This window comes from Melanostigma gelatinosum (assembly GCF_949748355.1).
Source record: "Melanostigma gelatinosum genome assembly, chromosome: 16".
NCBI classification, from domain to species: Eukaryota; Metazoa; Chordata; class Actinopteri; order Perciformes; family Zoarcidae; genus Melanostigma; species Melanostigma gelatinosum.
This window is the reverse complement of record NC_136649.1, coordinates 23409731-23432167: the sequence shown is the minus strand read 5'-3', so window position 1 is coordinate 23432167 and position 22437 is coordinate 23409731. Positions and strand designations below refer to the sequence as shown.

Genomic DNA, 22437 nt, shown 5'->3' with positions numbered 1-22437 from the left:
ATGACCCGCGCCGTCTTCCCCCGGTTTTTTTTCAGGGGACTGCGTGAATGAGCCGCCTCCTTTATTTCTCATTTAAAAAGTTCACGTGGGCGCTAACGCATCTACAGCAGCCGAACTGTGGAGTGCTTTAAAAGCAAAGAGTTAAAACTTCTAAAATCAGGCGGAGGCCACTGCAGAGAGGCTGGAACAGGTTTGATGTTCGACTTATTCACGACCGAGTAAGTGAACCGTGATTTCCGTCACTATTTTCCTTTTAACATTCAAACCAAAACCTGTCTCTTCCTTTGTCTCTAGAGCATCTTCTTAGAGTACTTTTTTTTGTAACAAATCCTCTCTATTCCTCCACATGGTGTATTTTCATCATTTTATTTTCAAGCCTCACTGTGAAGCACTTTGAAACGTTTGTTTTTTTTCTTCCCAAAAGCAAAAAGAAAGCCTTCAGAGGCAGCTCAGCACCACGGCTCTGAAGCCGCTGATTGAATCCGAATTCGATCAATGACCGAGTTGCATGAACAAACTCTTAATTGCTCCTGAACAGGAGTCATCAGTGAGGATTGACTGGAACAGGGCCGGTGATTCGTGTTCATATCTGATGCGTTCTCTACAGCAGCATGTAGAACTTAATACGGATCGCTGTGTCTCGCTCCGCCGGCGGCGCACACAACACTTACCGATGAGTCATCCCTTCTATCGCAGCGCCGGCTCCCATCACTACCTATCGCATCGGACTATCAGAGGAATGTCACGAACACAAAGGATTATCTTCCAAGGAAACCACTTCTTTTCCAATCCTGCCTTCCGTGTCGGTCGGCGTTTGCTGGAAGAGTTTGAGTTGACGTAAAGCGGGATGTGGATTTATTCTGAACTGGAACATTGGAAAACAAGCACCGAGCAAGTGTTGCACACATACACTATGAATCCAGATGGTATGGCCCCGCCTCCACTTCGTGATTTTATTAAACAAAGCGCTCAAAGCAGCAGACTCACTGGATCTGCTTCAAGAGGTGATTGTGTCATTCCACATCAAGCTCGTTCAGTAAATCTACGTTCTCTGTGAAGGCAGCTCACTGTGCCACCACACACACACACACACACACACACACACACACACACACACACACACACACACACACACACACACACACACACACACACACACACACACACACACACACACACACACACACACACACACACACACACACCACTTAAAGGAATGGCTTGTTGTCACTCAGGTGTGCCAGCATTGATGTGCTGTCTGTGCTGCTTGTTTCATCTGTACGTGCATTAGTCTTGATCAGCGTTGCTGTTTCCATTGTTTGCTGTGTCTGTGAAGTGCTTCAGTGCTACCTGTGCTTGTCCTGTAGGTGGGGCTGTTCTGCGTGACGCATGCTGAAACCTGTTACGTCTGCTCTGCTTTAATGTCGTTCACTTTTCTTTTGCTGTGTTTCGGTTTTGTCTGTATGTTGCTGTCTGTTTCTCTATGAATTTTAACTCCGTTTCTATTTGAGATTTTGTTATTTTCGGCTGCCTTAAACATCTGACCGGGGACAGCAGCTGGAAATGAGCCTCTCTGGCTCACTCACAGTGTAACTGTTGATTCGTGTGCATTGTCCCTGAAAAATTAATAAATAAATCAAATAAATAAGAGATGGAAGGTTTCTATCGTGATTATATATTCAGTGATAAAAAATGCTTCATGTTATAATCAGAGAGCATCAGCATAATGGAGAAATATTACATTTACAAGGTCCGCTCATTAGTATCAATGTTATAGTATTGGTGTAGTATTATAGTGTAATATTATAGTATTACAATCATTTGTACCACCAAATAGTGGTATAAATATATATATACATACATACATATATACATACATATACTGTATATATATATATTATTAGCCTCTGTTGAATGTGTGCGGTACATTGTACGAACACCGTGTGTAGCGATGTGATCATCAATAAACAAACTAAAGAGCAACCAGAGGAGCTGAGACGTCACATGGCGTAAAACGTAATGCATCGTATGAAAGATGAAAAGACTACAGCTCATATTCACATCAGAAGCAGACGCACGCCGAACACGTTTGTGGAACACGTTCCACACGGATGAGTCTTTAAATGCCACCAGTGCATCATTAAACAGGAGTGGGCCCCGTGGAAATAAAGCCCGTCACCCTGGTCTACATGAGCTCCGGAAACAAGGTTACCGAGAGACATCAGAGTACGACTGAGCGTCTGAGAAACATATTCATATGTACTGATTCATCTTTAACCCCGCGTGGTAGATCTTTGATGACAATGAGTATCCTTAGTATTAAAGTCTTTGACGTTACAAGTATAAAGAAGTCTACTGGAGGAATGAAATGTGTTTCGAATGATCATGTGCGCTGATGTTTTGTTTGCATCTTATTGTGTTTTCATTCATCACATCACCCACGAAGCCTTTCTGTGCCGAGTGCCGCATCAACGATTACCTGTCACTGAAGACCGCCGAGTGTCCGAAGCGGTTGACGTCGTGGTAGATGTCCGGCCGAGGCAGCGCCGTCCACTCGTCACACGCTGGAATGAAAAGACGACACCAGAGACAAGAGAGGTCAAGCCGCGTGGACGTGCTCCCGCACATCACGTCGTACTCGGAGGTGCGGCTGACGTGACGGGACCTCCGACAGCTCAGAGGCTAATCGGGGAGTCAGTCGGCGGCAGAGTGCCGTTGACCCAGACACCATGTGGAGACAACGCAGCCAGGCATGTGAAGAGAAATACACCCATAAAGTATGGTGGCTCTGTGGGTTCAATTCAATTTGCTGTTCTCTCTCTCTCTGTGTGGAAGGACTGTGAGACGGTTGGGCAGCGACCTGTAGCGTTGAGAATGCAGATTGCTACCGACTGAAACTACCACGGCACAACACTCATGTCCCTTCGTAGAGCCGGCGTTTGTTTGTCCGTTCTGGGCTCCTGTAGAAACATGGCGGCTGACTCCGTAAAGAGGACTCGCTCTGTCTGTAGATACAAACGGCTCGTTCTGAGGCAAAGGAAACATGATTCTTAATTCCGGTGATTATACACTAAAAAACACTGTTTCTTTAAGTGCTGAGATTTGGCGACTTAAATGCTGTTCGCAACAACAAATATGTCATAAAACTTGAATTCAGATTTAGGGATTTGACCTAAACCTTGAGATGTCTTGACCTCCGAATCGGTCAGTGTCTGCTGACTGGGTGAAGGCCTCAGCGAATAAGAACGGCAGCAGTGTGTGACAGTGAGCGCCCATCATCAGCACAAACAGCTGCACAGAGACCCGGCGTGTGAGCGGGAAAGTCAAAGCTGCTGGAAGACGGACCAGCGAGTGCAGCACATCTCCTGCAGTCAGAACAACGGCGTGCAAGTCATCGTGGTCTCCCGGAGGAAGAGAGCGCCACATTCAAAAGGTAGACACTGCCCTCTGGTGGCTCACGCTGGCGCTGCATCGCCCCCTTCAGAGTGGGGATTTATTATGACGCCACCTACCAACGTCAGGACAGCGCACGGCCCTTAAATTGTGCACTCTAATTGAGTTTGGCTTGTTAAGGGGGGGGGGGGGCAGCCCATCTCCACTGTAATTACCAGACAATTACAGTGCTGCTGCTGCTGACAGTGATCCTGCAGTGGAGGTGAGGAAAACAGTCGACTTGTCTTTTTTTTGTCCAATTACAGAATCCTGCAGGTGAGGAGGAGCAGGGAGGACGGAGAGAGAGACGAGCTGAGGGAGGGACAACAACAACAATACTCAAAAGTTTTTCATTTCTGAACTTCCGCATTTAAATGTCAACTCTCCGGGGAAATCACAAAAACAATTTGTTTCCTGTGGTGACCGGCGCGTGATCAGCGTCGTAATAACACAGAAATAGCAGAACGTCCTGGGGCCATGCGGGGAGTTCTGCCTCTCATCCACACAGACTGAAGCCTCCCGTTAATGAGCAGCTTACCACAGCAGCACTGCGGCAGGAGGGCCGACGCAACTCAACAACAGCAAACGAACAAAAGGAGGACGTCAGCGGTGGTTTCTGACAAAGCATCGCTCACTTCCAGTAGGAAGGCAAAAAAAGGTGCGTGACAACTGCTCTGGTTGGTCAGCGTTTTTAGGTCTTCTGCATCTGTGTGTGTGTGTGTGTGTGTGTGTGTGTGTGTGTGTCAACTACACACCGTACATCTGCCGCTGACTGTTTATTGCTGACATCACAACCGCACATAAGTCCTGATGGCTCGTTTAAAGGCACCGTTTCTGAATATGGGCTGTGTGCGTTTCTCCTTTTTATACTTTAACAGCATTTCTACAGCACCTGAACCTTTGTAAGCAAAGAAACCAGGTTTCTACAAGGTCCACCAGGTTGTGTGAGTCCGTCATCCTTTCCTGTTATCCAGAGTTTAGATTGAAGACCAACTGTACACACAGCAGAGTGACCTCGGGATTGGCGGTAATTTAAAAATCATAAATGATCTTCTTTCAATGGAATCATATCTGGATTTAACGATATTTTGAGATATCGTGATACACGGTTACGTCGTCTAAAGTGGCGTACTAACTAACTTTGCACTACCGTTCATGTGTCAAGTATTTCATTCACCCAAGAGAGTACCAAACCATGTGGGTATTTCATAAAGACTGTCGAGTGATTAAATGACCAGAAAACATGCTATATCGAGATATATGATGTCATCGAGAAATTAGAAGATTTTACCCGTTCAGAATAACCCTTTCCGAAAATGTCTCCATTCAGAACTCAGTGGTTTGGATTCAACTCCACACAGAGCGGAGCAGCATCGACCTGCTCATCAACAAGCCACCGACCAACAGGCGCTACGCTTCACTTCCTCCGTCCGGGAAAACCGCGTCGCATACGAGCGCGTTCCGTCTGGAGATATTACAAATGTCTGCGCGAAACCACTCCACCTCCGGAAAAACGCAAGACGGCATTATTGTGAGCGTTACGCGTGAAGAACAGCGGCCGCGGGTTTACCGCCCGCGTACATCGAGCAGCGACACTTGACCTTCCGTTGCTCAGCTGCTCCCAGGTGAGTCTGTGTGAAGGCAAAGCAGCTCAGTGCAGGGGGGGGGGGGTTACTGACCCAGACTGTAAACCAGGAAGTCGGAGGAGAAGCACTTGGCGCCGTGGCTCATGGACGTGTCGTTGTGCGTGTTCCCTCCAAACACCAGCATGGCCCCGCTCACTATCACCGCCGTGTGGAGGTAACGGAAGAAGCCGCTGTCCCGCAGAATGGTCCTGCAAACGCACAGCGATGCTGGTTATTCTGCTTTATCCGCACACGCTGCAGTTACCCGACTATCCGAGGGACTCAAGAGACACGCACCCCACAACCAACGTCCTCCCGACCATCAAAACAGCACTTTGTCTTTTACAGGATTTAACCTGCTTTTGTCTCAGTTTTCACAACAGAATTTTATGGCGCAGAACTTTTAATGCAAAGAGCAAAACTGATTTGCTAAATTCAGATTTTCAGATTCAATGCACACCTTCTTATTTAAACTTCATAACATTAGAGATGCACCGATACTCAATACGCTGGATTAAGATGATGATTCATGTGCATGAAAGTTCTTTAAGTTACAGAATGGTGAAGAACTTTTAATGTTTGCTTCTGCATACTCCTCTTTGAACAAATACTAACTATATATTTACTTTATTCACAATTTGATGCACGTATTTTATTATTTTTGTTACGTCCTCAAAATAAATCAATCGAATCATTTCATGACTATTTCATATAAATGTAGCAACAACTCGAGCTTTTCATTTGCATTCTTAATTCTTGCATTGTGAGATTTTGATATAATCACATGAGATACTGCGTGTCAGTACGTAATACTTCACAGTACTGTCCGAGTAAAGGAAGCCTCACCATTTCCTCTTGTCCACGTCGAACTTGTACAGGTCTCCGGCGAGGCCGTACTTGTTGGCGCTGAAGGCCTTGTAGCCCCCGTGGATGTAGATGCCTCTGGTGCCGGGGTCAAAGACGCTGCTGTGGCCGTAGCCGCCCTGAACCAGAGCACCGGCTGTGCTCACCATGCTCCACGTGTTCCTGACTGGAGTGAAGAACAAAGAAAGATGCATTCCACCGGGCATCAAGTCATCATAACACCAGAAAACAATGAGGAAAGCTACAACCTACCGACGCTGTACTCCTGCACCTTGCCGATGTAGCCGTACAGAGGACAGTGTCCGAACATCACCAGCATGACGGCACCGTCCCCGTCCTGGCCGGGAGGCACGATGTGGGCCGAGTGTCCCACCACGGCGTACTGCTCATTGGCCCGGGGGCTCAGGAGGACCCAGGTCTGGTTCTGGATGTGGAAGACCCACAGCTGGCTGGACACGTTTCCCGTGGAGTCAATCTTTCCTCCGTACATGTAGATCTTACCCTGGAGGAAACAAAGACAAACAGAGCAGCAGGATTAGATCAGGCTGCGATACCCGTTGCACCTCGTTATGATTGAACCAAAGCCGGGCACAGTTACACTGAGGGTACCGTGACCCTCATCAAGTCCACACCACGGATCCTCCAGGAAAGAACAAACTCCAGCGCTACTAACCTTCCGTATGTCTTTGAATAATCATCCACCGTGATGCAATGTGTGTGTGTGTGTGTGTGTGTTGCAAACACTCTGCAGCTCAAACTGGGTTCTCTTCAAACCCACAGAGCAGACAGACTGCGTCTTCCTCTGTAATTTATTATCCGAACAGCCCGTCTGTCTGAGAGGAAACGGCCACTTCACCACTTCACTGCAGCACATCAGAAGCACTGAATATTCTCCAGACAACAGATAATAACAGCACGGGGAGTTCATGATGCTGCTGCTCGGTGCCTCCAGTTAATGTAGGAGCGAGCTGTTCTTTTCATACGACACAGAGACGAGCAACGACGGTGTACAGTGCGGAGTCATATTGTTCCTGATGGGTATGCATCTCTGCCTCCCTCCACATACCTCATGAAGAGCCAGTGAGTGGCCGTATCGCGGCGTGACGGTGTGGACGGAGGGGTCGAGGGTCAGCCAGCTCTTGCTGCTGAGGTTATACCTACAGGAAGAAGAGAGGAAGGTGAGACGACAGCGGCCCAGCGGCTTCAGGGAGCTCCTCGTGTCCCGGACTAGTCTGTGTTCAGTCATTGTTACACGTCGAAATACATCAAACTGCTCAGCCGAGATTCCTCCGATCACTTCAATGTGACAAAGAGTGGCTGAGCAGCAACTAACATGGTCCAATAGCATGATTGTTCTGTCTGAGATGTAGTAGAAAGTAAAATAATAAATACTCAAGTAGGTACCTCTAAACTGTGCTTCAGTAGAGTACTTAGTTACATTCTACCGCTGCTCAAACAAGAGCACGGAGGTCTTCACACCAGCCTCCTGATCTTCCTCTCAAAGAGCACCAGATTGATGCGTTCAACCTTAAAATGTACAACATCTTCTCCCACCCAAGTCTCAGTGAACTCCGTGGGAAATACTCGGCTCTGATTCCAACTCTTCTTCATCTGGAGCTGCAGCTTTACTGCTTCTCATCTTCTTCAACCAAAGCGCCATTCAACAAAGGACGTGGTGAACAAAGCCACAATGGAGTCAAAGTCCAACTCCTCCAACGTGAAGGTGCCTCCTCGTCACTTTACGTCCGCTGGCAAAACAAAAGACAAATGCCAAAGCTGCTGTGCTGAAATTCCAATCAGTTCGATTTCAGTCGATGTGTCCTCGGGCAAGACACTGAACCCCAAACCGCTCGTCTGCCTGTGAATGTGAATCAGTTAGCACCTCGCACGGCGTTGGAAGACTAGAAAAACTCTACAAATTCAAGTCCATCCGTCCCATAAGCTGCAGAACTGAGAAACTTGAGCCTTTAAGAAGACACAAGAGAGGCGTCGGCTGGAAGAACTGAGGGAGAACTGAGGGAGAACAGAGGGAGTACTGAGGGAGTACTGAGGGAGAACTGAGGGAGTACTGAGGGAGAACTGAGGGAGTACTGAGGGAGTACTGAGGGAGAACTGAGGGAGTACTGAGGGAGTACTGAGGGAGAACTGAGGGAGAACTGAGGGAGAACTGAGGGAGAACTGAGGGAGTACTGAGGGAGAACTGAGGGAGAACTGAGGGAGAACTGAGGGAGTACTGAGGGAGAACTGAGGGAGAACTGAGGGAGAACTGAGGGAGTACTGAGGGAGAACTGAGGGAGTACTGAGGGAGAACTGAGGGAGTACTGAGGGAGTATGTCGACGTGTGCAGCAGGCATCGTGTCTACATGTGCGTTTTAGGCTAACTGTGTTTCTCTGAAGCGTCTTCATGTAACGTCTGTTATAGTGGACCGTGGATAGATCAGGACGCTGTGCAGTAGTATGCAGTACGTGCCTTTGCTAACTACAGCAGCTTGCTAACCACTCAATTGATGACGGGATAAGTTCGCCATCGGCCCCGGCAGACACAGCGTGCTGAGAGAACCTGCGAGAGGCTGGAAGCTGAAGTCTAGCGCTCGCTGCTATTCGTGTGTTGCCCTTTCAGTCCTTAGTTGAATAAGTCGGCGGCGATTGCGTTGCCCTCCAGTGGCTGTGGTTTTGAGAGTATGACGCTCTGTCTCTGCAACGGGCATAAAAGTTAGAAACATTCACTTTTTGCAACAGAGACGCTGTGTTTCAACAGCACATTGCCTGCAGTCGCATAGCAACAGCAGGACTCGTGTCTGGCAGCTCCGTTGGATGAGAGCTGCAGCTGAACGCCTAAAAAGATCCCACGTGTGGACTCACGCTTTGACCATGTGATAGTCGGAGGCGTTGAAGACGTAGCCTCCGATGACCCACATGACGCCCCGGTGCACCACGGCCTTGTGGGACGCCCTGGCCAGCCCGGCCTCGCCGTACTCCTCCCGGCTCCAGAAGGACGAGTTGGCCGGCACTGAGACGAGGCAGCCTGGACCTGAGGAGGAAGGACACCTCGGAGTCAGGGACGGATCATTTACAGGCTTGTTTGTGCACTTATATACGGCAAACACGATAAAAGCCTGAGCCTGTTAGGGAAACGTAAAGAAAGAGACAGCCGGAAGAGATTAAATACCAACACAGAGACGCTGCATTAACACAAGAAACAAACGTTCCTGCAATTGATGAGGATTCAACTTTATCAGTCGACTTTAATGTCCTGCAGCCAGGAAGAGGCCGAGATATCTACTTACCATATATTGAAAAAAACAACACAATCAATTATTGATTTCTCTTGAATTATGGAAGCGAGAGGCGACCGAGAGGGCAGGCAGCTTCACGAAGCACTTTAGAACCTTTAGATACCCGAGGCCGACGCACAGCTGTGGAGTAACTCAGCGTTAGAAAGTCGTTCGACGCTTTGTGAAATGCCAGATTGTCCAATGTGGAAAGAAAAACAGGAATCTTTATCGTGTTCGGAGAGATTTCACTCTTTCAACGTTCTCTCAGCAAACAACCTGTCGAGGCTGACCGGTGCGGGCGGAAGACGTCCTCTAAAGAGAGACGGCCGTCTCCCGTTACAGGACGAGAACAATGACGGCAGCAGCAACCGGAATCACTTCTCAATGAACGGGGAAAAGACTGCCGGCAGTCCAGTGTCCTCGCCTCAGCTCGTTGCTCTGGTTCGTCTGTCCAGTCCTCCCCGAGGAAAGACAACATTTACTGACCAATGACTGCGTCACTCGTCTTACAGCAGAAGCAGGACGTGACCCTCTGAGGGACTTCATCATTGATCATCATCAAACAATGCAGAAGTGGCCGCGTGACGGGAGAGGAAGTGTTGCAACAATCAAGGTCCCTGAACCCGTTCTCCTCTTTTCCCTTTCCCCCGATGGCTCATAATCTTCCACTACCTCCAAGCAAACCTCATGACCTCTGCAGCTCGGTGGCGTTTTGCATAAATAACACAAATGCAGCCTTCGCCTCCCTTGAAGACGTGATTTGTTGCGGGTCCGTCTGTGAAAGGGAGATTAAATGCAAGGCTGGCGTGAATAAACAGGCATCGGTCTGCTGTTGCACTGGTTGCTGCAGAACATGAGTTCATGTGTGAGCTGGCAGCGCAGAGCACGCCGAGTGTGCTATTCCTCGGCTAACGCACCGTGAAGAAAACACCGGCTGCTGCTCGGCTCCCTCTGCTTTGGTAATTAGATGCTGAAACACGGCGAGCTGCTGATATAACGGCCGTTAAATGAAGCCGTCGGCTCAGCGGAGCCGTTTAACAACCAATGGAGCCGTTAGGAAGCGCAGACTGTCCGATGTAAAGAACGGGACACGGCGTCATCGCCACAGACAACTAAAAAAGACTCGTGACTCAACTGGAACAGATCAGGGAGCTGATCCCGCAGAAAGTCCATCTGAGGTCCATCGGGTTCAGCACCGAGACAAACCGACGAAGTCACGACCACTCGTCACTAAACCGGCTCACCGGAGGTTCAGTTGCTTTATTCTTATTCTTGGGCTTGTTCGAAAACCTGGAAAGCTTTGATCTTCATAATATTATATTAAAAATCATACATTTACTGAAACATAATTGAGGATGTTATCCACGATGAAAACACTCATTCAGGTGCTGGGGGGGGGGGGGATCAGATCTTTGTTTGATATTTTTAAACTGAACTCAACTTCCTGTGTCTTCTACAGAGTCGGCATGTTTTCTTAGTGTCTGTCGGCTGACTGATGGTTTCACGTAGAAGCATTGATCCCAGTCCTGGAATAAAGACTCAACATATGAATGTGTTCTTTGACCTGAACACCATCTCTCACTACCGAACGTAGAGTCATCGGCAGGAGCCAAACAATCCAACGCCCTCATTAAACCGCTCAGACACATTTCCCACCCTGATTATACGAGTGTGTCCCGCTCCGGTCTAAGTGGCAGGTGCACTCAGGTACACACCCGCCTGATAAGTGCAGTGAATCAACGTTCAGTCCGTCTACTTGAGCCACTGAACAAACAGCAGATGTTTGCGAACTCTGAAGTTATCGCGTCTCATCTTTCTCCAACTGAAAGCAGCACACCTGCTCCATAGAACAGCGCTGAAAACAGGAAGCAGGCACACTGCCCCCCCCCCCCCCGAGACCAGAGGCTCATTCTGCACGGAGAACACAGACCCAGTAAGAAGCTCCTTCAAGCCACGAGGAGGGTCCGTGAGGAGCGGGCCCGCTGAAGCCCACCTGAGGACGGTGTGGTTATTCAGCGGGTCACATGACGCCGGCCCACCTTGCCATCCCGTCTTGCAGACGCAGGTCTTGCCCCGGCAGCGGCCTCGCTCAGGGTAGCCGCAGTCAGCCGCGCAGTAGGGGACGTCACAGGCTCCGCCCTTCCAGCTGTCGTCACACTCGCAGTACACCGAACCGGTGGAGTTCCTCACGCGACACTCTCCGCGGCCCGAGCAGTTGTTGGGACATGTGTTCACCCTGGGAGGGAGGGAGGGAGGGAGGGAGGGAGGGAACAGAGAGAGGGTGAGAAACCAGGATTCCTGAAATACAGACTGAATTAAACAACAGGGACATGTTTCAACAACAGAGTTACATCTGCTTCCTCAGATGTCTCTCGGCTTAAAAGGGGACACATCATGAAAAATGCACACTTTCAGTGGTCGAACAGAGAACTCTGCTCCTGGTCGGCTTTGACTTTCGTGAAAAGTGACAAAAACGCAACAAATTCACCCTGAAAATAGATAAAGAAAAAGGGCTCGTGTGCAGTTACCCATGTCCACAATCCCAGTGAACTCATGTTCGGCAGGTTTGACTGAAACATGAGCCTTTGAGCTTTAGACACGTCTAATCTCCTAAAACAACTAACGACATGAATTTATACATATTTGGGCTTCAGTGAGCATTCACAGAAGCAGCACAATGTTTGTCAGATCGACATAAAATAAACTACAATATCCATGTTCATGGTCATGAAGGAACATGTCCCGTTTTGAGACAACAGTGGAGCTGTTTCGTGCAGAGGAAGACGACACATCAGACTTTGATGCAACACAACACTGTTCGTCGATGAATTCCCTGTTGGTTTGGTTCCGTTTATGGAATCTGACCGTAGGAAAAACATTCCCTTTTGCCAGACCTTCCCTTCCGTCGTGTTGTTATTCAAACAAGCCGCCGTCGGTGCTGCTGCAGAAGCACCCATCAGAGAGCGTGAGACGTTTGGAGCGCGACAGACGACACAAAGGGCTCTCGGCGGTCTTTCATGTTTTTCGGCAGCTTCGTGGTTTTGATGTTTTTCGGCTCCTCCGCCTCCCAGAGACACCAAAGACCGGAGGCACTTTGCTTTCATCCGCCTCGGCGCTTCTCAGCCCAACTTCAATCCCATCTCTATGGCGACGGCACCAATGAGCGTGGGGTCCATTGTGTCCTTTGCAGATGTTTGGAAGGGACAAGCGGCGCTTTGGTTTTTCACCATACTTTTCCTTCTAACGCCAGCTGAAGCCACCGGCTCGGAGACAACGAATGACACGTCTGCACCTGCTGCCGTGTTCTGATGTATGAATGTTTGGCAGATTTTAGGAACAAGACGATATTTTTAATGCTGGAAAGAAATCCCAGCTGGTCTCTGAGAAGCTGATGTCAGATGCAGACGACATGCAGGAAACACACAACGCATGGGCGGAGTGAAGCTGCAGCTTTTGCTTGAGTTTAAAAAATCTGCATAAAAAGAAAGAAAATGTGTCCTGAACCAGGAGGAGAAAGAAGTTTGATCAATGACCTCAAATGGATCTAAAGAATATATAAATATCATGTCAGCATCCCTCAGAAGAACCAAACACAACAAAACATGTCAGTGTGCCAGGCTGGTAGGCGACGGTGGTGATGCAACCAAAACCAACTGCAGCAGCCCGACACAGATCCTCTCACCGGAACGCCGTCGCCCGGCCGCTCGCAGCCTGAATCACGCCGAGAGCGACGGCTTCCTGTGAGTCATCGTGTCCCAAAGAAGAGCTCCTTCGCCGAAACACATCTCAACAGCCGGGAGCATAACCTCCGCAGGTCCTCTGAACGCGTGTTGTGTTTCACTCACCTGTAGGAAATGTTGAATCCCGTCAGGTTGTACGCAGCGTCGCTGAAGAAGTGCAGCAGGGCGTAGCCGGACTGAGACACCACCTCAGGAACCGTCTCATTGCCGTAACTCTCGGGAACGATCAGACCGCTGCAATTACATTTGAAACGTGGCACATTTTTATCACCATTCATACATATTTTACTCCAAAAGTGAAATGTATATGAAGGCCAGGCTTGTTCGTGTGAGCATCCAATGGGCTCGTAACGGTTTGGAGCTTTCTCTGCCACCGTGGAGACAGAAGTGAACACTTAAAGCAACAGTTCAGCCAAAGTAGAGGCAGACTTCCCCTCAGGGCGGCCGGTCCTCCACCCAAACCTCAGTCCAACGCACCTGAAGGCAGCGAGGAGCGGGGCGTAGATGGAGTCTCCGTCGAACACGTACAGGTGGTCCCAGCTGCATTCAGTGGCAAAGTGGTTGAACCGTAGTCGGAGTATTGTGTTCGGCCTGGAAAACACACACACACACACACACACACACACACACACACACACACACACACGAGAACGTCTGTTTGGGTTGCTCGTTACTTTAATTCTGCCCAAACCACTCTAGCAGTGATATCTGAAGTCTATCCGAGTCACCAAAATAAGCTCAAATATCAGTAATTTCACGCACACCGATTCATTAATATATATGGAAATAAATACTTATTTTTTACGTATAAATACGTTTGACAATTCACATTAATTAACATTGTAACAAAAATAAAAAGTCTGCATAAAGGTAAGCAAGCGACTCCTAACCTGATGAAATCGGTCTGTTCACCGTTTGATTGTATTAAATAAAGAGCTCACGCTGCCGTGTCTTCTCTTCGTAGTGTAATGACGTTTGGGGCTCTGTTCCTGCATGGATCACAGATGTCTGGAACATTAGGATTCACTTCATTCAGTCGAACTGGAGGAATCAATAGATTAAAAATACTCAGTTGATGAGCTGGCGAGTTGGTGCCAACAGCGCGCTTTGGTAGCGTCGACCATCCAAAGAAGAAGATGACCTCACCTCTGCTCTGCAGAACATTTCAAACTGTGTGCATGTTTCTGATTAGATTCCAGTTTCTCGGTGTGGAATCCTGACAAACCGCCTTTTTGAAAATAACGCTAACGTGACGAATGCGTCATCTCACCAGCCTCAACATACCCGTTCAGATATTTAGTTCCTGCGTCACCGGCCGAGGAGGCCGAACGCAGAACGGAGCGCCCGCTTTCACACACGAGCAGAATAAACGGGATCGTGAGAACGCAGGATTAACAAGCGCCGACCTGATAGAAACAGTCACCACCTGCTACCACAGACCTCCACGAGCACTCGTCCTCCTCGTTCACATGAAATCAGAACAAATCAACCAACAACATGTCGATTCTTTCATTTTCCTTCTGCGCTGGAGGTGGTGAATGTAACAGCTGTACCGCAGAGGAAAGCCCAGCTGTTACATGTGACAGAGAAGCTGCATCGTGTTACAGACGAGTCGGATTCAGCACATTTAACACTGAACATCATGAACAGACTAACAGGCCACGTCCAAAAGCAGGTAAGACGTTCGTGAAGCCGCCTCTGTTCTGCAAAAATGAAAAGGCTCCCCTGGTGTTGGATGTGCACTTCCACTTACTGTCCCTCGATCAGCCAGGTGCACTTGGTTTTGTACTTGTAGTTCCCTGGACCGTCGGTCAGGTGACCGGAGGGTCCCGTCAACCTGAAGGAACAGAAGAAGAGGAGAGAGAAGATCAATTGAAGGTCCCAAAGGAAGATGTGACACAGCAGCTAACACCCCCAAGAGACGGGCAGCTTTCAGGCAACAGTGTCCAACAAGCTGGACGGAGAACAGAGTGCATCCGTCACATTAAAGAGCACAAGAAGGGGACGCCAAATGGCTCCATATGGGATTAATCCACATCATATCTTTCACCAATCAAACTGTTTCATTTCAACAGAACTTCATCAAAGTAACTCAATGAAACAACTGATTTATGGTGCAATAACAAGTGAACACTGAATATCGTCACGTAGCATGCTGTGTTAGCGTGTAGCTCAAAGCCCAGTCACAACCTCACTGAGGCCACATGGCTGTCGACTACAAACCATCGAACTGACGGATCAATTCAGTGCAGAAATGACAAGTAGGTCGACAGACAAATAAATCATTTATAAAGCAGCTCCCCAAACGTTGTTTATACGTCTGAGATGTGTACGTCTTTGGGTTGTGATGATGTTTCTGACGGTTATAGAGTGAATGTTTAATCACACACACACACACACACACACGTCAGTCAGCTGAGCAGGTGAACATTAACCTCGGACACTTTGTTATTTGGCTCGTGCAGCAACAGGCTCCGAGGCAGAGGATGACTAAAGCTCACAGAAATGATCATCCGAGGAAAAGTACGGTACAGAGGCGGCCCGATGACTCAGCGAGCGCCACACGGGACGCTTTGCAGGCAGAGACTGTATCATTACTGATGTCTGTCTCAGGGTGCGATGACTCCACACACACACACACACACACACACACACACACACACACACACACACACACACACACACACACACACACACACACACACACACACACACACACACACACACACACACACACACACACACACACACACACACAGTCAGTTTTGTTCCAAAACAGTCTCTCAGCACCGCTCCAGGCCGAGGTCTGCAGAGAACACCTCCTCCCTGTTCCGCTTTCGTCTCCACGTTAAGGATCTCGACCTGACGACCCTCTTTCAACACGACTCACCAGTACAGAGCTTTCATCTCCACCTGATGCGGATGAATTCATTGAGTCAAAGTTGTGTTTATTCTTCAGAACTTCAGCGTGGCAGTGATAAATGCTCTGTGGAGATCCCTGGTGTGTGTTGCATAACAACGTGCATCCAGGCAACAGGTGTGCTGCAACGTCTTGTTGTTGAACACGTTCTGCAGCGGAGCGGGCCGAGCAGGTTCAAGGCCACGGCCGTCGTTACGTTAACGACAACTTTAACGGGCCGAGCGCGTGACTCCATGTCACAATGCTCCGCTGTGGACCAGAGGTCAGTGCGCCGGCAGGAACCAGAGTTTAAAACCAAACAGAAAGAGAAGTTAAGTCCTTACAGCAGGTGTTGATCAGTCTGACGCTGAGGACCACAGAGGCTTTCTTTGTGCTGCAAGGGGTCAACACAGATCTGGGTTTCTATCGGGTCAGGTCTCAGCAGCACAACAGTTATTCTGTCTATGTATAATATTCTAGTTATTGTGGATTCTTTACTGTTTTATTACGAGATCTCTTGCACTATGCTGCTGTAAATGTCCCCTCTGCAGGACGAATAAAGGATCATCTTATCTTATCTAATCTAACGAGTACACCAAGGCTGTGATTACAGGTCGCTCAGCGCTAACACAGCCGGGGCCTGTGGGGCTCTGGGCTCGCTCAGACAAACAGCATCCTCAGAGGACTCACCTGGACCCAGAGACACCATCACCCTCAGCCCCAGAACCCAGATCTCCAGCATGTTCAGGGCTTTCTGCAGTACTGCAGTCTGCTCACTACTACTACTACTACGACCACTACTACTACTACTACTACCACCACCACTACTACTACCACTACTACCACTACTACGACCACTACTACTACTACTACCACTACCACTCCGACCACTAATGCGACCACTACTACTACGACCACTACTACCACTACTACTACTACTACCACTACCACTCCGACCACTACTACCACTACTACTACCACTACCACTACTACGACCACTACTACTACTACTACTACCACTACTACTACGACCACTACTACTACTACTACCACTACCACTCCGACCACTACTACCACTACTACTACCACTACCACTACTACTACCACTACTACCACTACTACTACCACTACCACTACTACTACCACTACTACTACTACTACCACTACCACTCCGACCACTACTACCACTACTACCACTACCACTACTACCACCACTACTACTACTACCACTACCACTACGACCACTACTACGACCACTACTACTACTACTACCACCACCACTACTACTACCACTACCACTACGACCACTACTACCACTACTACGACCACTACTACTACTACTACGACCACTACTACCACTACTACTACTACTACCACCACTACTACTACCACTACTACGACCACTACTACTACGACCACTACTACCACTACTACTACTACTACCACAACTACTACTACCACTACTACCACTACTACGACCACTACTACTACTACTACGACCACTACTACCACTACCACCACTACTACTACGACCACTACTACTACTACCACTACCACTACGACCACTACTACCACTACTACTACTACTACTACTACTACTACCACCACTACTACTACGACCACGACCACTACTACCACTACCACTACCACCACTACTACCTAACATCAGTGGAATATGAAGCTAGAGGGCATGTTTTTATCAGTCGTGACCACTTAAAGGACCAGAGGGGAGGGGGGGGGGGGGGGGCGGAGGGGGGGGGGAGCTCAGACGGAGAGTCAACGCGACAGAGGCTGAAGCGTCTGAGCTGGCAAACGCTTACGTCCCAAAACTGTGGTGGACGTAATTGGATAACTTCACACGTCAGCAGAAATAAGCTTCCCTTAATATCGAGATGATCTCTCGGGGACGCACTTTTCTTTCCTTTTGATGTTACGACCCAGGCCCATCAGGAGCAGAGCGGTGTGGAGCTGAGGTTCGAGTGCGGTGAACAATATACGCGCTGAAATAAAGCCGGCCCTCCCGATGCTGCTCCACATAAACATGCCGTCCTCCCTGGTTAATGTAAAACATTTAACAGACACGTAAGAGGACGCAGCGTGATTTAAAGTTACTCTGCAGCCGCCACGGGGGAGGAGAGCTGTGAACCAAACATGGCGGGCAACAAATCTACAAGAGCCAAGTGTCCAAAACATGCTCATGCAGCAATAAGTCAGTTATATTGTCTCATAAATATTTCATAAATGATGCTGCTTTTACAGTTGCACTTTAACGAGAGCTTTGTATATTTGATGAACTGAAATGAATCCTTTTATCGGTCCTTCTCCACCGAGAGCCTGCAGGTTCACCTCAGCTGCACAAACTAAATCCTGTCCTTTCATATTCCAGAAGATACTGAGAGCAGTTTACCGATGGTACTTCTGAGAAATCACCGCCAGCCACCGATGTGAAGAAATCCATCCGTCCAGTACCTGCATGTAAAATGTCCTAAACTTCCTAAGGCTCTACAAGAGCAGAGAGCTGTGAAACTGAAAATACCAAAAAAGTCACTCTGAGGTCAGCGCCAATGACTCGGCGGTGCATCAGAGGAAAGACACGGACGTCGATGCTACACTCTGGTCAGGATTCAGCGTCTTGAATGATTCAAACAATTGGAATATGAATTAATTGACTGACAGAATCTTTAGGTTTTTAAGAGCAGGTCCCTCGGGCGAGACCATACGAACTCTATTCCGCCGACAGACACTCGGTGGTGGAACGCATTGTGCAAAATGATACGTATATAGAAGGCTAGGAGCTGCAGACACAGGCGATGGCATTATGGGAGCCGTTTACGTCGCACCGGTGTGGGGATGACGGAGTTTACGTCATCCAGACGAAAGAAAGAATATTCATGCGCATCTCAGAGACGGACAGCTCAGATCTCAAACCCGGAAAAACAAAACCTCCGAGCACTCGGCGATCACGAGAAGCAAGAAAGTTTCTATTTGTATTTGGGTGAGTCGACCCTTTAAAAATGAAGACATTGACGGAAGGTATGGTTCGGCAGTGGAGCCGATTCTTTTACACGTGATGTTGTCAAACTACCAAACACGTATCTGAAGACACGGAGTATTATATAAACGGCATTCATTCCTGCCACACAGGTTCAACATATCCTCAGAGGAAAAGCAGATCTGATGTTCACGCCATAAAAACAACAAAACCCACTCGTCTGTTTTTGCCCCCCCCCCCCCCTCCTCCATGTTGATTCTGGCCCTATGGCTGTAGCCGGGTCTCCATCTTGGGCGGACCCCGCCACAGAAGGCTGCTTTACCAGCATTCAGCCAGCCTTGTATGGCAGCATTGTGCGTATGCTAAACACGGTCTCAGAAAACCATCGGCCCTTTGAGCGCGCTGACAAAACAACACGCCGTGGCTCCACCGTGGCATCGCAGGAAGCAGGAAGAGGACCATTACATTTAACGACAATCGGCATCACGCTGAGATAACGCTGCACACGTGTCACAGGAGAGCTGAGGCCGGAGCCGCTGAGCGTCATGCTGTAAAGTCAGAGCCCTGCTGCGTTATTAGTGAAGTCCAGGATCACACCGTCACTCCAGCAGACGAGCAGCACCACAACCTCTCCACACAGCAGAGCGTTAGAACAGGAAACAGACAACGACACGCTGCTACTTAGAAGATGAATACATCATCATCAAAATTGTATTTATTAATCATCACTGAAGGAACCAGGAGGCTAGATGATTCATCCCCCCAAAGATAAATCCAGCCTCGTGTTTCCAGCTCTTCCAACGTCACGTAATCTAGAGAGCAAGTCGCCAACACGACAGCCCTCCCTCCAAAGCCACGCCCCCCAAAACGATCAGCGTGAAGGTAAACAACAAACATGGCTGCCGTTGACGCTCACAGCTGTTCGGCCGGCAGCACGGCGAGCAGGCAGGTCGGCCGATCGGACGGGATATTCACGGCCCCGTGACAGCCGCAGACAAACGATGCATTTGATTTATCGATCGCTTGTCGGGGCGTAAAGATAAATTCTAGGGCTGAACATTTTAGAAAAATATATAATTGTGACAATTTGACTGATCTTTCACATTTGTAGTTTCCAGCTTGTCCGATGTGCTGCAGCTGGTGGCCAGTGATGCTCTCCCAGTGACGGACTGAGTCGATTACTACTTCAATGCAACAGGCTCCAGGTTTGTACCCACAGCAGCGAGGAGCTGCTTCACGCGGAGGAGCCTCACCGCCGTCCTCCTGCAACATTCGGAGCTCAGCAGTCCTTCAGACTCCATCCGTTCGGATGTGCTCAGCATTCAGCTGTGCTAATGTGCAAACAGTTCCGGCTTCCCTTCCTTTGACCGTGACCGATTTCAGAGGATGCGTAACACAGCAGCCCCCCCCCCCCCCCCCCCCAGCTCTGCTTTACGACCTGCTGGGCCGGCAATAAGCTGAGACAGCAGGACAGAGAACATCAAATTAATTTCAAAAGAAAAAGAGGAGAATCGGTCAGGATCTCCAGAAAAAAGAAGGCGATTTCTCCGAGGCCTGCAGTACGGCCCACGGACCTTATTATTGCTTTTATGAAGCGGTCACTTTCCTCCCACCTCTCGGGTGCGTTTCCACGAGTTCCACTGGCTCAGCTGTGTCACACGTGTTTCTGGCTGAACAACACAACTGGAAAGAAACACCTGGCTGGGTTGCATGACAGCGTCAAATAAAAGGGTTTCAGTGCATGACTTCCAAAATGATGAAGTGATGAGTCAATAGAAGGGAAAACAACAATTTTGATCATTTAAATATTCTTTTGCTTGTTTCTTAAACGCCAAACATTCTCCGTTTGCAGCGTTTCTGTTTTGTGTCATTTTGAAATGAACACCTTTGGGTTTAAAGCTCCCGGTCGGACAAAACAAGCCATCACATGACAGATCCTCTTGCATACCGTATCTGTGAATACATCACAAACACAAATATAGAGAATGAAGCCCAGCACTACTGTGACTAATGCAGTTCCTTCACACTCAGGGCTGTGATGTGCGACTTGTTTGGGGACTGAATGAGATGATGACACTCATGAAGATGTGAGACACTGAAGCTCAATAGTGATCAACTGTGAGTCACTTCCAGCTTGTCACGAGCATCCAAATGACACAGCTGCACTATTTAGCATGTATAAAACATGAAGACACTGCATTTGAACCAGGAGTGTAGTACAGGTGGTAGTAGTACAGGTGGTAGTAGTACAGGTGGTAGTAGTACAGGTAGTAGTAGTACAGGTAGGAGTAGTACAGGTAGTAGTAGTAGCAGTAGTAGACCGGGTCTTTCTGTGCCCCAGGTGAGCACTGCTCGGTATCTTTGGGCCACAAAGCACAGCGGATGTAGAAAACATAACACGACCACGTCTGAAGTGACAACAGCATGCTCGGTATTCTGCCGGTGCGTTCACGGTACCTGAATCTGCCTCCGCAGTGCTGGCATTGGTCCCCAACCCAGCCGGGGACGCACACACAGTTGCCAGTGGCTGCGCTGCACTGCCCGTTCACGCAGGGTTTGTCGCACTCCTTCGCCTCGGTGGCGCCGGAGAGCAGCCCGACAACCGAGAGCAGGAGCGCGGTGGTCGGCATCAGCAGGCTCCGGCTCCGGCCAGAGCCGAAGCAGGCCCGCCGTGACGCCGCGTCCATTTCTCTGCACAAAAAGATGGCTGCTCTGAGGCAAAAGCGCTCCGCTGCTTCGGCGGTAGACAGCGACTCAGCGAGCGGGCTGCAGGTGTTTGGTGCGGTTCACGGTTATCGGTCGGTTAGGGTACGCCCCCCCCACCCGCTGGTTACGGTCAGCGTGTCTTCGCTGAGGCTTGTCTTCCCCCGGAGACTTGGTTTACATCTTTCCAATGGTTCCGTTTCCCAGCCCCGCACCGAGCCGCATATTGACATCCAGAAGTGACGTCATGGCAGCGGAAATGCGCAACCGGGGGATGGGGGGGGGCGAAGCGCGCAGGACTTTAAACTTTTATTTTGAAAACCGAGAGCAGAAGCCCCGTTCCTTCACATGCGAGCTTGTTATTTTCCTTTCAGTCATATTTTCTCATAAATGGCGTCTTTCATCGGTTATTCCGTTAATATGAAACTGGGATGTTTGTGTTTATATTCATTTTAAAACCACACATTATTTGTGAAGCAGTAGTTATTGAATGCAAACAACTTCTTGATTTAAGTAGTTTCACCAAACAGTCATAACTCAAGGTCCACTTACCTTCTCAGGGTCTTCATCAGTGAAAATAAACGAAGTATTCAACAGTAAGTTATCGATAAGCTGCCAATTGAATGATGAGACCTCCATCCCCGATGAGGACCGTGAGATGTGCTGGAAAGTGTTTTTAAGAAGCTAGTAAGTGGACCTTGTGTTCATTTAAGCTGAATGAATAACTGAATAACTGAGTGTGCAGGGCCTTTAATCCTTCTATTGATGTATAAGAGCTGTGCTCTTCTGCTCTTTATTTACATAACGTGTGCCTTCATTTCATGTGTATGAATTTCTACATTACAGGGTCACGTAGTGTAAACGTGTGGTATTTTTCTACGACATAATCTCACAAAATATATATTTT

At 48.7% G+C, this 22437-nt stretch overlaps 1 protein-coding gene across 1 annotated transcript in view; it reads right to left on the bottom strand.

The window, feature by feature from the left end:
- Nucleotides 1–21714, bottom strand: part of atrn (attractin) — a 92251-nt gene extending 70537 nt beyond the window's left edge. Inside the window, exons 1-11 of the mRNA XM_079286606.1 lie at nt 21285–21714; nt 14690–14773; nt 13414–13527; nt 13042–13170; nt 11236–11432; nt 8784–8952; nt 6988–7078; nt 6174–6423; nt 5904–6087; nt 5112–5266; nt 2480–2564 (exon numbers count right to left, since the gene is read on the bottom strand). Coding sequence (XP_079142732.1) covers nt 2480–2564; nt 5112–5266; nt 5904–6087; nt 6174–6423; nt 6988–7078; nt 8784–8952; nt 11236–11432; nt 13042–13170; nt 13414–13527; nt 14690–14773; nt 21285–21514 — 1688 coding nt within the window. The 5' untranslated portion in view covers nt 21515–21714. The remainder of the gene's footprint in view (nt 1–2479; nt 2565–5111; nt 5267–5903; nt 6088–6173; nt 6424–6987; nt 7079–8783; nt 8953–11235; nt 11433–13041; nt 13171–13413; nt 13528–14689; nt 14774–21284) is intronic.
- Between the last annotated feature and the right edge of the window lie 723 nt (nt 21715–22437).